The sequence below is a fragment of the Gracilinanus agilis genome, chromosome 4, assembly GCF_016433145.1.
Source record: "Gracilinanus agilis isolate LMUSP501 chromosome 4, AgileGrace, whole genome shotgun sequence".
NCBI lineage: Eukaryota > Metazoa > Chordata > Mammalia > Didelphimorphia > Didelphidae > Gracilinanus > Gracilinanus agilis.
In genome coordinates this window covers 159796746-159811175 of record NC_058133.1, presented here as the reverse complement: position 1 = coordinate 159811175, position 14430 = coordinate 159796746, and the positions used below count along the sequence as shown (strand labels likewise).

Below are 14430 nucleotides of genomic sequence, written 5' to 3'. Positions count from 1 at the left end.
AGAGAGAGAGAGAGAGAGAGAGAGAGAGAGAGAGAGAGAGAGAGAGAGCGCACTTGTTAACACATACCCAAGGAAGAAATAGAGAGGGGGGAAAAGAAAAAGGTGAAGATGGGAAAATTGAGTGGGGTGTGGGGGCAGGAGAAAAGGGAATAGGGAAGGGAAAGATGGGAATGAAAGGAAATGAAACTTGAAAAACAATTGGTAAGAAATGTGCTCTTAATTTTTCTTATAGAAGTCAATGAATGAAACATATTTTTGATTATGTTCTTTGAACATTGTAATTATTCAAGGAAATGCTAAGCAATCTGGAGTAACTTATCAATACACATTCACTAAGTATTTATTACCCAAAAGGGCCTGTACAAGCTCTGGGGGGGACAAAGAAAAAGAAAAAAAAAGTACCTCAAGGTGCTTAGAAATAGAATACAATAGAAAAATCATAAAGCATTAACTCAACCTATTAGTAAGTTGTAAATTTATAAAAGTAAAAAGAGTAATCATTAACTAGAACTATCTCTAAAATTCCAAAAGAGCTAGGCTGTTTTACTTTTACATTATCAATAAAGAGTTTATGAAGGAAATTAATATTATAATAAGAAAGGAGAATTACTTAAATACTATATCTTCATGCATTCAAACATTTCCATTTGTACACTATAACCTCTTGAGGCTAATCATACAAATTATTTAGAACAAGTCTCCTAAGGATTACTAATGGTAAATATTCCCTTAGCCCAGTTCCACTTTAGCATTTCTTTTTACAAATAAATTAGACGATTGAAATTTCATTTTAAAATAACCTATATTTTCACTTATTACTCAGACTTTAGTCCTAATTTGACTGAGTCACTGAGGTTTTACCTTAATAAATGGAAAATTTCCCCAAAATGCTCACAATTATATTATTGGCATTTAATAAAGTTCTAGACTTCTATTTACAGCTAACTGGAAAGAACTCACTTAAGAAAAATAGGTTTTCAAATGCCTAAGTTAAAAAAAAGAAAGAAATTAAAATGTTTAACAAATTTCAGCTTCTTTGTTAACGAGAAACCTTAAGCTTCTAAAATCAATCAAGGACGAATATTAGAATAGAAAATTTCAATATAAAATCACTCAGATAAGAACATTAAAAACTATATACACATCCAGCTTGAATGCTTACTAAGTTTGTTGAAAGGTTGACAAAGTCTGCATAATCCTTATTAATGAGCTCCACCATGGCTGTTTTAAGAAGCTTGTAATAGAGTTCAAGATCATCTCTAAGTTCTTCCAACTGGACCCTTTTCCTACAGTCAGACACAAAATGATCAACATCGAAGTCATCCTAAAAAAAAAAAAAAAAACACACACACACACACACAAGATAGAATATTTACAACAATTTCCAGTATTCAAAAAAGAAAATATTAAGGTAAATAGCACAGAAGAGAATATCTATTTCTGTGGCAAGTTACCTGGCTCTAGGGAAAAATCAATTAACAAGAACTATCAGACATCTAAATGGTAGAGACAGTTACTTTCTGCAGAATTCAAGATGAGGCTGCATTAAACAAGAGCACCCTCTATTGTTGCTTAAATTCTGCAAGTACTTTTATTATTCAAATAAATGTGCCTTGACCTGAGAAAGAATTATGTTGTGCTCTCTGGGACAAAATTGGTAGACATTTTATTTTCATTCTTCGATAGGGAGTCTTATTGTCAAATGGCTATAATGCTTAAAAAATTAGGGAGAAACAATGACCTAGGAAATCAGAAAAAATAGTTTCTATTCTCAGCTTTACCACTGGTCAATTAATCTACCCTCTGTGCCTCAGTTTCCTTATCAGTAAAATAAGGAGACTGGGTAAGATTATCACAATTTTAGGATTTGAAGATAAATTTCAAACAAAATTGGAAATACTAATGCTTAATATATGGTGAACACAATTTCCAACTATTTAACTGATTTTTAGTTGATACTATATGACTTGTAACTCACATGCCTCAAGACACAAGCAATTATTTAGGACACTCATCTAGGATCACTTTGCAAAATAGAAGCAATAAAAGCACGAGGAAATAAAAATGTTCAGAGCTTTAACAAGAATTTTAAGGCGAACAAACTTCTAAGAAGCAATTTTTAAAAGTAATTTTTTGGAGATAAGGTACAAAAAACAAAAGAGCTTGGTCTAAGCATCCATATAGGAAAAACAACATAGACCAGTACATAGATCTTAGACAGAGAACACAAGTAAAAAATAATTTGAGTCTAGAATTAAATTGGAGGAGAAAAGCAGGCTGGATTGCCTTTGGAATATTACAAATCTCCTTTAATGACTCCTTTAATGAGTAACATACAGTGGTTAACCTGATCAGATCTCCATAATATGTTCAGCATCAATATTTTTTTTTTATCCTGGGACTCCATTCTAGGAGCATAGGGCCACAACCAGTAGGCAATGGGACACACAGTCGCTCAGGGTCACGCAGCTGGGAAGTGTCTGAGCCCGGACTTGAACCTAGGACCTTTCGTCTCAAGGCCTGGCTCTCAATCCACTGAGCTAGCCCAGCTGCCCCTACTTTAGGTTGCAGTTTCTTTAGCAGATGTAGTTTTTTTTACAGCGTGGGGTCATCAATATAGTGAACACAAAATATCTAGGGCTACCATGACCATATTTCTTAAGGAGTAAACTGGCCAATTTGGAAACTGAGCAAGTCAAAGTTCCCTACTAATCAATAATGGGATCAGGTCCCTGTACTTCAAGTATAAACAAGATTGAGAGACACAGAGATAACAACAATTCTAACAATAACAATGATGATGATAATAATAATACACTATTCCTACTTTCTAGGCATTTATATATTTTATCTTCATATATATGGTTAACATATGTGTAAGTAGATACAGTAAATACAAATATGTATGTTATATTGTTGTTTTATTCATTTCAGATGTATCCAACTCTTTGTGACCCCATTTTAGAGTTTTCTTGGCAAAGATAAATGGAGTGCTTTGCAATGGTTAAGTGACTTGTCCAGGATCACACATTTAGGAAGTGACTGAGGCCATATCTGAACAGGGCCTCTCATCTCTACATCTGACTCTCAATTCACTGAACCACTTAGCTACTCCCTTCTACCTCACTTTTTTTTTCTTTTCTTTTAAAAACCCTTACTTTCTGTTTTGGAGTCAATACTATATATTGGCTCTAAGGCAGAAGAGTGGTAAGGGCTAGGCAATGGGGGTTAAGTGACTTGCCCAGAGTCACACAGCTGGGAAATTTCTAAGGCCAGATTTGAAGCTAGGACCTCCCCTCTCTGGGCCTGGCTCTCAATCCACTGAGCTATCCAGCTGCCCCCTACCTCACTTCTATCTGGATAATATCTTCTCTATTAGATAACAAGACATTATCCCTCCTCATTTTCCTATCTGTGTTTTTCATCATTTTTATCAAAAACCTAAAGAATATATTCTTTCCTTTGGTGATCTCATATACTTAAAAGAATTCAATTATCATCACCAGACATGATTTATACCCGTGTGTATATATGTACATTTGTACATCCATATGCCCATGTGTATGTATACAATATATACATACACATGGGCATATGGAAGTATTCAGGTAGATAGGCATGTATTATAATATGTTCATTCAGCTTTAATCTTGCCCCTGAGTATCATTCACATATTTACTAAGATGTCTAGAAGAAGCTCTAATCATCAAGACTGAAAACCTTATAGTATTTTTGGTTCTTCTCTCTCCTTCACTCCTAACATTCATACAATGTCCAAGTCTGATAATTCTATCTCCACAATATTACTCTCTACATATACTGCCACTACTCAATTTCAGGCTCTCAATCACCTCTTACTATTCTATCAGTGTCCTCTCTGGTCTCTGCCTCTGTTCTCTCCCCCTCTGTGATCCACATTACTTGTAACTGCTAAAACAATATTCTTAAGACACAGGGGCCCCTTCTCAAAAATCTGTGTTGGTTCCCTACAAGATAAAATACAAACTCCTCTGGCTAGTATTTAAGGTCCTCAACAATCTGGCTCTAAGCTTCCCTTTCAAAATTATTGCATATTACTCCTATTCATGAACTCTACCTTCTGGCCAAATTGTACTACCAGCTGTTCCTTGATCTCAAAATGTATTCTATGCCTGAAACTAATCTCTACTTATCTCTTTGTTCTTTATTTGCTCCAACTGTGGAAATCTTTTCCTTTAAAGGAGGTGTTGGCAATGTATGTCTCTGGAGCCATATCTGGCTCTTTTGAGGGCCAGATATGGCTCTTTCTGCAGGAGCCATAAAGTCAATTTTTTTTCAGGCATTGTTACAGGAGTGCGCACTGTGAGCACTGTATGGCTCTCACGAAATTACATTTTAAAAAATGTGGCGTTTATGGCTCTCACGGCCAAAAAGGTTGCCGACCCCTGCTTTAATGACTAGGTCTGGTGCCACTCCTTACATAAGGCTTTCTCAGATTCCCCTGTTGAAAATGATCTATCCCACTGATTTTCCTAGAATACTTTGTCTGGATCTCACCCATGTCTCATTACATTCTATCAAGTAATTTCTTTCTCATGTATATATCCCATGACTCCCATTAGATTACAAATTCTTTGATGGCAGGCCATGTTATTTTAATTTCGCTATTCTCTGAGGTTAGCAGTGTAGGACATATAGTAGGTATCTACTGTTAGCTGAATTGAATATGAAGAGTTTTAAAAACAAACACTATATAAAGGCACAGAAACATGTAGTTAAAATTGATCTTAAGTAATTTGGTTGACAGGTAAAGTAGTGCACTAGAAAAAGCTCTAAAGAGAAACACATAAAAAAGCACTAGTTTATGAAATAGAAGCCACTATTATGAAATCTAAGGGTTGGAATTCCAACTATTTTGGCATAAGACTTCCCCCTCTAACATACCTGACCAAGAGTCATCCAACCTTTGCCATTAACAAGCATTTATTAAGTAACAGTATGTATGTGCCCAAAATAGAGTCCCTGCCCACAAAGAGATCACAGTATAGTAGGGGAGACAACATGCAAACAATCATGCACAAACAAGATTTATACTAGATAAATAGGGGGTAGTTTCATAGGGTGGGCACTAAGATTAAGAAGGGCTGGGAAAGGTTTCTTACACAAGGTGAGACTTTAGCTAAGACTTGAAGGGAAGATGTAAATGCAACAGAAGAAACAATCCTTATTCCTAAGGAGTTTATATATTAATGGAGAATAGAGCAAGCAAATATAAACATAGACAAAATAAATATAAGGAAATTAAATATTTTTGAAAATACAAAATATTTAAGTATAAGGTGGTTTGACTAGCAGTTGTTGGGGAGTTAAAGGTAAGGTTTCACATAAAAGGTATTGTTAATAGCTATGTCTTAAAAGAGAGGGATTCTATAGGTGGAGTGAGGAGGGAGACAGAAGTCTCTTAGAAACTTCTTTTTTATATCAAGCATAAATGTACCTTTGCAACTTACATTGCTCCTTGTTCTGCTATCTAGGCCCAAGCAGAAGACACCCAATCTCTCTTCTATATGGCAGCCCTTCTAATACTTGAAGACAACTATCATATTTCCCTTTGGGGAAATGTCTTCTCTTTTCAATTCAAACCTTTAAAATTCTTTCATGATTGTCCTGTTACCAAATGAAAGTCTACAATAACATTTTGTCCTCAATTCACGATATAACAAGTATTATATGGATAACCTCCGATTTTATCAATGTTCTTTATAAAATAAATTTTGCAGAACCGAACATAACACTCCAAACATAGTGTGATCTGGATAGACAACAATGGTAGTATCATTTCTCTATCCTAAATTTTTTTTTCACTTAATGTGGTCAAATACTACTTAACATTTTTTCAAGGCAGGGCTATTGATAATGCTGCCTCTAAAAAGATAACAATTAATTGAGTAGCATAGTACTCTAAAAGTTAGATTAGAAGTGGCAGCATGGTGTATAGTGCAATGATCACTGGATTTAAATTCAGAGACCAGTCACCTTGGGCAGGTCATTCAATTTCCTCAACTGTAAAATGAAGGAAGCTGAGAGGTAAAATGGTAGGCCAGATTATCTCTCAGGTCTAAATGTTTTGGCAATTAGTCCCTTTCCTTAAGTGCAACAAAACATTTTTTTTAAACAAAACAGTGAACATGCAAACCTTGACCTACAAAATACCTTGAGAGTATGAGATACACTGATTTTCATTTTCTAGACAAAAATACAAAAACAAAAAACTATGTTCCCTAACTTGGGGAGTCTTCACGAAGAAAAACTCAAGGTTTCCAAAACCCCCTTTTTCTCAATTTAGCACTAAAGATAAGATATAATTAGGAGTTCTTTCAGTTTTCCAACTCAGATTCTTACGCTATATAGCAAAATAATCTAGCTGACCTAGTATCTTATTAATATAGTTATTTGTTCTTTAATTTCTCACATCTGCTATTTCTGTATGATTACTAGTTTTCTTTTTATTTTTGAGTTCTAGGAAAATAAGCTATAAGCTACAGGGCCAACTTATTAGAAATATTTTAAAATTTATATTTTGCAATCTGATTTCCCTTAAAAGTGAGGATTTCACAAGAATAATATAATTTCACACTTAATTATCAACACCTTTAGGGGACTATAGCTAGAGAGACCATACGACCAACATTCATTTGAACAAGTAGTGAAAGTGGAAAATCCAAGAGATTCCTCTTAGGGCGATATTATTATTTCGAACCACCAACTGAAAACATACAGTAACGTCATTCATATGAGGCTTATATTCATAACATTCATTCATATTCAGGGAACCTGGTAAGACACTGCAGTGTATATATAGAGGGCTAGTATCATACAGCAAGCCACTAACTTTGCTCAACTTTGGTTCAATGAGATAATTTAAAAAATGAGACAATAGGGAAAAATGTTAAGTCCTAGATATAGATTTTTTTTTAAATGGACTAAAGGAGAGCATAAAAATGGCTTAAAGATAGTACTCAGGAAGTACATTTCTTGGTCAGACCCTAGGAGAACATTTCATTTTCCCTTTCCATGACTTCACACAAGCTGTGCCCTGGCCAGGAATGCATCCTTGTCTCCTCCTCCAAGCATCAATTCAGATTCCCAAATCATTACTCATTGCTCTGACTCTTTCTAGAATTTTATTTTGTATTCATTTATATATGAACCTCCCCTCTGCCCCAACAGAAGAACACTACTTATCAAGGCTATTTCACTGTTGCTTTTTTAAATATGTAGCCCCTAGAATTGCTACTTGAGTTAGAAGATTCTTTTTTTTCTTCAAACCCTTACCTTCCATCTTAGAATGAATACTATGTATTGGCTCTAAGACAGAAGAGTGGTAAGGGATAGGCAATGGGAGTTTAGTGACTTGGCCAGAATCACACTGCTAGGAAGAGTCTGAGGCCATTGAAACCAGGACCTCCCATCTCTAGGCCTGGTTCTCAATCCACTGAGCCACCCAGCTGCCCCAGTTAGTAGGTTCTTAAAAGGTTTGAAATGATCCTAGAAAAAGTATTGTTTATTCTATATGCCCCAAATGAACAAAAATGTTATCTATCAATCAATCAACCAATCAATAAGAATTTATTAAGCACATACTATGTGCGCCAGGAGCTGTACTCGGTGAAAAGACAAAAGTGAAACAATTCATCCTCTCCGGAAATTTACGTGCTACAGAGAGAGAGAGAGAATATTCATATGTAAGTATATATAGAATTAAGCATATATATCAGGCAGTTAAGGAAGGAGGAGACTAACAGTTGACAAAGGAGTGAAAGGGAAGAGAATAGGATATGTTTCATAGGGACGGTGTCTGAGCTGTATGCTGAAGGAAGTGAGGGATTTTATGAGGCAGCTGTGAGGAAGAAGTGCAAGTTAAGCATGGGTGATGGCCACTACAAATATGGAAGATACAGTGTGGGAAAAACAGAGAGAAGTTATTTGACTGTAAAAGGGTAAGGAAAGGAGAATGGTGTATATGTGATGAGTCTATAATATAGGTTGTGGCCAGGTAAAGGACTTTAAAAACAAAACTGAAGATTGTATGAAATCATTGGAGTTTAATGAGTAGAGGAGTGACAAGGTTGAATTTGATGCTTAAGGAATCTTACCTGGATCACTGTGTAGAGGATGGATTAGAGAAGGGGAAGACTTGAGTAAGGGAGACCAATTAGTTGGGCATTGTGGTACTTCAGGAAAGAAATAATGAGGGCCTGAACTATAGTAGGGACTGAGTAAAAAGATGGGAGGAATATTTTGGAAGTAGAAATAGCAAAATTTTGTAACTGGATGTGTGTGATGAGGGAAGAGTTGAAAAATCAAGGATAACACAGAGGTTAAAAATCTGGAAGACTAAAATAGTGGTACTCTTTTTTTTTTTTTTAACCCTTGTACTTCGGTGTATTGTCTCATAGGTGGAAGAGCGGTAAGGGTGGGCAATGGGGGTCAAGTGACTTGCCCAGGGTCACACAGCTGGGAAGTGGCTGAGGCCGGGTTTGAACCTAGGACCTCCTGTCTCTAGGCCTGACTCTCACTCCACTGAGCTACCCAGCTGCCCCAATAGTGGTACTCTTGAGGGAAAAAATTTTGGACACATCGAAGGGTTGAGGGGAGGGGATTTTTGTTGCAAGCATGATGAGTTTTAAGAAGTATACTGTACATTTATTTTCATATATCCACAAGGATGTTAGCGATGTGGGGAGACAAACTGGATTTAAAGATAATGATGATGATAATTACAGTACTATTAGCAGTTAAATAGTATCTAATGTGCCAGGCACTGTGCAAAGGTCTTTACAAATTTCAGACCTGATTCTTAAAAAAAGGCTAAGATGTAGTTGCTATTATGGTCCCCATTTTAAGGTTGAGGAAACTAGAGTAGATAGACATTAAGTGACTTGCCCTGGATCACAAAACTAATGTCTGAGGCCAGATTTGAACCCAGGTCTCCCTAAGTCCAGGCTCAGCACACCATCTACTGCAAAACCTATGACTTGAAATTATATGCAGAGAGAATAGTTATAGGAACTTTAGGAGCTGAGACTGTAGAGAGAAAAGAGGACCCAGTCTAGAACCATGAGGTTCATCCACAGTTACTGGAATCATGATATGGATAATGAATCCACAGAATGAGAAAGAACAGTCAGAGAACCAAAAGAAAGCAATGTCAAAAAATTCCAAAGAAGAGAGAGTATAGTATCTAAGAAGAGGTAGTGCCAAATGAGATAGAAAGGTCAAGAAGGATGAGGATTGAAAAAAGGCCTTTAGATTAGGTAATTAGAAACTTTGGGGAAAGTGGCTTCAATTGAGTGATGAGATCTAAGGTCAGAAGACAAAGGAATGAGTTTAACAAAAATAATTGTCCCTTTTTTAGACTGTAAAAATACAGTGCAATAGAGATAATGTTAATTTGAAGTTTTTAAGTCAATATGCAGTCCACCAGGATGCATTTCTATTTGAGTCTGACATCACTGGCCTGGAACACTGAGTCAGTAAGTAAGTTGGCCAGGGTCACAAAGTCAGTATAAGTCAGAACAAGGTCTTCCCAACTTTAGGGCCAAAATTCTATCCACAAAACCACTCCCTCTTCAGGATGTTATAAGGGGAATTCATACCACTAACAAATTGACTATATTATAGTAAAATCTCAGAGAAAGAAGAGACCTCAGAGACTATCTAGTTCAAGGGTTCTTAACCTGGGGTCCAGGGGTACATAGATTTCAGTGGGCCCATGAACTTGGATGGGAAAAAGAATATATCTTTATTTCAATATAATTGTTTTCCTTTTTAACCCTATGTATTTGTACCACCATCCTCCTGGTCCCCAAGGCTTGCAGCCTAGTTATCATTCTCAACTACTCATTATCTCTCATAACCCATATCCAACCTGTTGCCCAAGTCTATCAATTTTACTGGCTTACTATTTCTCACATATTCTCCCTTCTCTCCTCTTCTACTGTGACCACGCTGGTGCAGGCCCTCATCACCCTGAAACTGAATTACTGCAATAGCTTGCTGTTTGGTCTTCCTGCCATAAATCTTTCCTCACTTCAGTTCAATCTCCACTCTGATGCCAAAATGATCTTCCTAAAGTGCAGGCCTGACCATGCCGCCTCCCTACTTGAAAGTTAGTGGTTCCCTATTACCTCAAAAATCAAATATAAAATCCCCTTTAGCATTAAAAGCTCTTTATAAACTGCTTTGCACTCCCAGCCTTTATGGTCTTGTCACACCAGGTGTACTATACAATCCAGAGATATTGGCCTCCATTATGTTCCTTAAACAAGACACTCCTCAGTCTCCTGATTCTAGGCATTTTCACGGACTGTCCCTCATACCTTGGAAATTCTCTCTCTTCCTCCTTGTTTCCTTTAAATCTCTGCTAGAATTCCACCTTTGCCAAGAAGCCTTTCCAGGTCCCCTTAAATTTTAGTGCTTTTCCTCAAGTCTGTACAAACTATAGTTGTGTGCACGTTCCCTTCCCATTAGGATGTAAGCTCCTTGAGGCCACGACTATCATTCACCTTTGTGTCTCCAGGGCTTAGTACAAAGCCTATTACGAGGTGAGCATTTAAGGAATGTTTTCTGACAGGCTGTTTTACTTCGTGCATTTAAAGACAGCATCCTGAGAAGGTATCTATACTCAAGCCAGGTTAGGAAGCCCTGGTTTGCTCTAACTCCTACCTGACCAGGCCTCCTCTTCCTCCTATAACTCATTCCTCAAAGGATAATCTAATCCTTCGCTTGGAGACCTTCCCGGAGTCCCTACTGCTGTCACGGACTTTTAAAAGTTTCGGTCCGTTCCCTTCCCAATAAATAAGTGTAGCGTTCGCTCCCTTCTGAGGGTCGCGCTAGGTGGGGTCCAGGCTGAAGGCGGCGGACCCAGCAGCAACCTCGGTACATCCCCGTGGTAATGGAACCGCCCGTCCTCGGTTGCCCAAGGAGCCCAGGGGCACAGAGGAAGAGAGGACCTGGGCCCTAGGGGACGAGCGGTCCCATCTGCCTGAAGCGTCCGCACCTTCATGAACTCGTCCTTGTCGAAGCACAGCGTATCCGGCCCCTTGGGCAGGTTCATCCTCTTCTTCTCCATCCTGCTCGGCTCGGCGGGGCGCCGACTGGGGCCGAAATCTAGCAGCCAGTCACAGAAGGGAAGAACCTCTGCAAGTGGCCAGAGACTGAGGGCCGGCACTTCCGCCAACACGGCAGCGCCAGCACCACAGCCAACGATTGGACCCACGGATCCGAGGGTAGATCTCCTTCCGCTTGCCGCAGGGAGGGGCGCAATGCCTCTGATGTCACCTTCCAAGGATCAACGTCTTCCCCCTAGAGGGCGGAGGGCCGCACTGCATCCCACAGGTTTCTCCCACCAGTCTCCACCTTTCAACCCACAAGAGGAGGAAAACAAGCTTAGGCGGAGTTAGGTTTAAGAGTCGTCACCCTTCTAGTCCTCATCCCTATCATATTATTTTGTCCATCGATTCTAAGAAAGAAGTTGGATGCTTAAACTTACTCAGTTACTGGAGCTCAGACATCAACTACCTCAGTGTTTCATACAATTATTATTCTTATTTGCAATGTAGGTGTTACTTTGTGTATTTCTAGTCCTAGAGATTTGCCTATAAATTGTAGCACACATCTTTACGCAAGGTCATTTCTATTTATAATTTCGTTTTCTTTGGATATGTCTAGTCTTAGAGACTTTCTTGTAAATTATAGCACAAATACTGATCTGCCCTGGTAGAAGCTGTTGGACACTTAGTTTCCTGCTCTAATGAATTTACAGATCCTCACTCCAGTCCCCTTCCTCAAGAAAGTCAAATCTCTTTCACTAGGTTGTGAAATGCATGAAGACTGGGATCTTTTTATTTTTCTATTTGCATTCCCATGCTCATTGTGCATTAGGCATGCTACCTTAATTCAGGTCTTCATCACCTATCAACTTGTATTATTTTTAATAACCTCCTAACTGATCATCTGCCTCCAATCTCTACATTCTTCACAACTGTCAAAATAATCTTTCTAAAGCAAAAGTATAATTATGTCATTCCTTTGCTCAAGAACCTTGTGTGAATTCCTATTCCTTAGAGAATTAAATTTCTTTAACCTGGCATTTAAGACCTTCCATAACCTGGTTATAACTTACCTTTTGAACTTTTTCCCCACGTTACTTCTAGTTCAGCATGTTACTTTCTGTCAAATCGGGCCATAAAATTGTTCCCTGAAATAGTCCTCTAATCCCCCTGGACTTGAATGTACTTGCTTTTCATCTCTCTGTGTAAATAGTTCTTTCCCTGTGTAGCACACCCTTTGGGACCGATTCCTCAGGTGGACACATACTGATAAGTTGAGGTCTCATAGGGTTGAATACTACTACAAAGGCCATCCTTAAGGGATATACTTCTAACACTGTTGTTTCTAAGCTCCCACTAATACTTTTTTCCTCAACAATCAACAAATTTGCTCATTGGCTGTTGGAATAGGGATTTAATAAGAAAGTATAGTGAGAATCAGTGACCTAGACTGGCACTCCCCCAAAAGCTTGGAACATATTCTCTCATAAAGCTGCATAGTGTCCATAGTGAGTGGGCATTCACTGAAAGCTATGAGAATGATGAGGCACATTTGATAGATCATGTCTTATCCTTAGAAATACTCTTTTCTCTTTTTAGAGCCCTCATAAAGTTTAATGATGGTTGAATCATTCCACTGCTCAACAGGACTGCCTCCTTCTAAGGTGTGATATCTTTGCTGAATGGGATGACGTACTGCTGGATTGGACTGATCTACTTTGGGACTAGGCTGTTCCACTGATGCAAAACTGGGCTGCTCCTGTTCTGAGAAGGGCAGCCTTTTTGCTAGGCCAGGAGGCTCATAGGCTGACAATCCTTTCTCCTCTACTTCTCCAGTGCTGCAGAAGAAGTTTCCAGACATCACCATGCAGTCTTTCCAGACTTTACAATGTTCACAAAGTAGCTGCATGTGCCCTACCATCTCAAAGTTAGTGTGCATTCATATTCACATTCATATTCCTGTGGCTTCTACTCTTGACTCTGGTAGGTACTTTTATTGACAACACTTATAGCTGATGATGGGACATCTTATAGAACCCCTGGATCTCCAAAATTCTCAAGTTTACCTGGACACACCCATCTCAGAATATTCATTTGCATAAGATCAGGAAAGAAAAAATGCAAGGAAAGAGAAAGTTATTTGCACTTAACCTTTTAAGAGACAGGGCTTCAGCACTTTCCCCAACCACTCTCAGGATCAGTTCAAAGTATTTTTCCCAGCTTGAAAACTGCAAGAAAACAAAAAAATGAAAGGTAGGTCATTCCTTTTGTTTATCTACTAAGTTCTGGCTCAGCAACCCAATAGAAGACCTTTTTTGTCATCATACAACATCAGCCTCTCAATCACATATGGCCAGAAACCAGCTCCCTTCAAATTTCCAAATGCTTACTTCTACCCAACTGTATTTATAGACTCAGCACAGATGCCCCTATATACATTAAAATATCACTATCCCTCCCCTCCAAATAAAAATGTTCTCTTTCTCCATGCTCAAAATTTTCTATAAAACTTTTCATGGCTCTCTTTTGACTCAAGCATACTTCCTTTTCTATTTATTTGCATATAAATAAATACATGATAGACTATAAGCTCCTTGAGAGCACATGTGTTATTTTTGAACTTTGTATCCCTAGTGCCTAATATAGCATCAGTATATATTTGGTAAGTTGAATTGAATGTAACAGGCATTTAAAATATTCCTGCCACATAAATGAGTAATTTAATGAATTTACCATCCATCCTTCTTCCTCTTGAAGAAGACTTCATTTCCTTGATTTTGTCTCTAGTCTGGTTTATCAGCTTCCTCACAAAACATTTTGATAAGATCATTTTCTTTTCTTATGACATAACCAATGTGATTGGAGATTGTCATATTCTATTTACCCCAGACAGAACCCAGGTAAAATCATCTTTTTCCAGAAGCTCAATTATAACCAATGTGAAAAACAAAGAGAATATTCTCTGTGTTTCTCTCTCTTTTCTCTCTAGTCCCCATGAAATATATTATTTGTATACTCTCTTTTTTCTTCTTTTCTTCCTCTATCCTTTCGTCCTTTCACCCTAAATTGAGATCGCCACTGACAAACCTTAGATTGTGATTCATTAATGCTTGCTCTTCCCCCATATACTGAACACCCAACTCATCTATCTCACTCAGCACTTTTCATCATATAACAACGCTTGAGCAGAAGCAAATGAGGCCATCTTTCCTGTGGCCTGATTTATGTAAGCCTGGCCTGAATTGTTCCCCTAAATGCTATCTTCAATGAAAAGCTCCTAAAGAGCATTATACAAATATTCCCCTTCTGAAAGGGAAGTAGGGAAAGCAGGAAAATC

At 38.0% G+C, this 14430-nt stretch overlaps 1 protein-coding gene across 2 annotated transcripts in view; it reads right to left on the bottom strand.

Moving 5' to 3' along the window:
• COG2 (component of oligomeric golgi complex 2) overlaps window positions 1–11113 on the bottom strand; it is a 68214-nt gene extending 57101 nt beyond the window's left edge. For both annotated transcript variants that reach the window (XM_044672758.1, XM_044672759.1), the window contains exons 1-2: window positions 11042–11113; window positions 1163–1324 (exon numbers count right to left, since the gene is read on the bottom strand). In XM_044672758.1, coding sequence (XP_044528693.1) covers window positions 1163–1324; window positions 11042–11113 — 234 coding nt within the window. The remainder of the gene's footprint in view (window positions 1–1162; window positions 1325–11041) is intronic.
• Between the last annotated feature and the right edge of the window lie 3317 nt (window positions 11114–14430).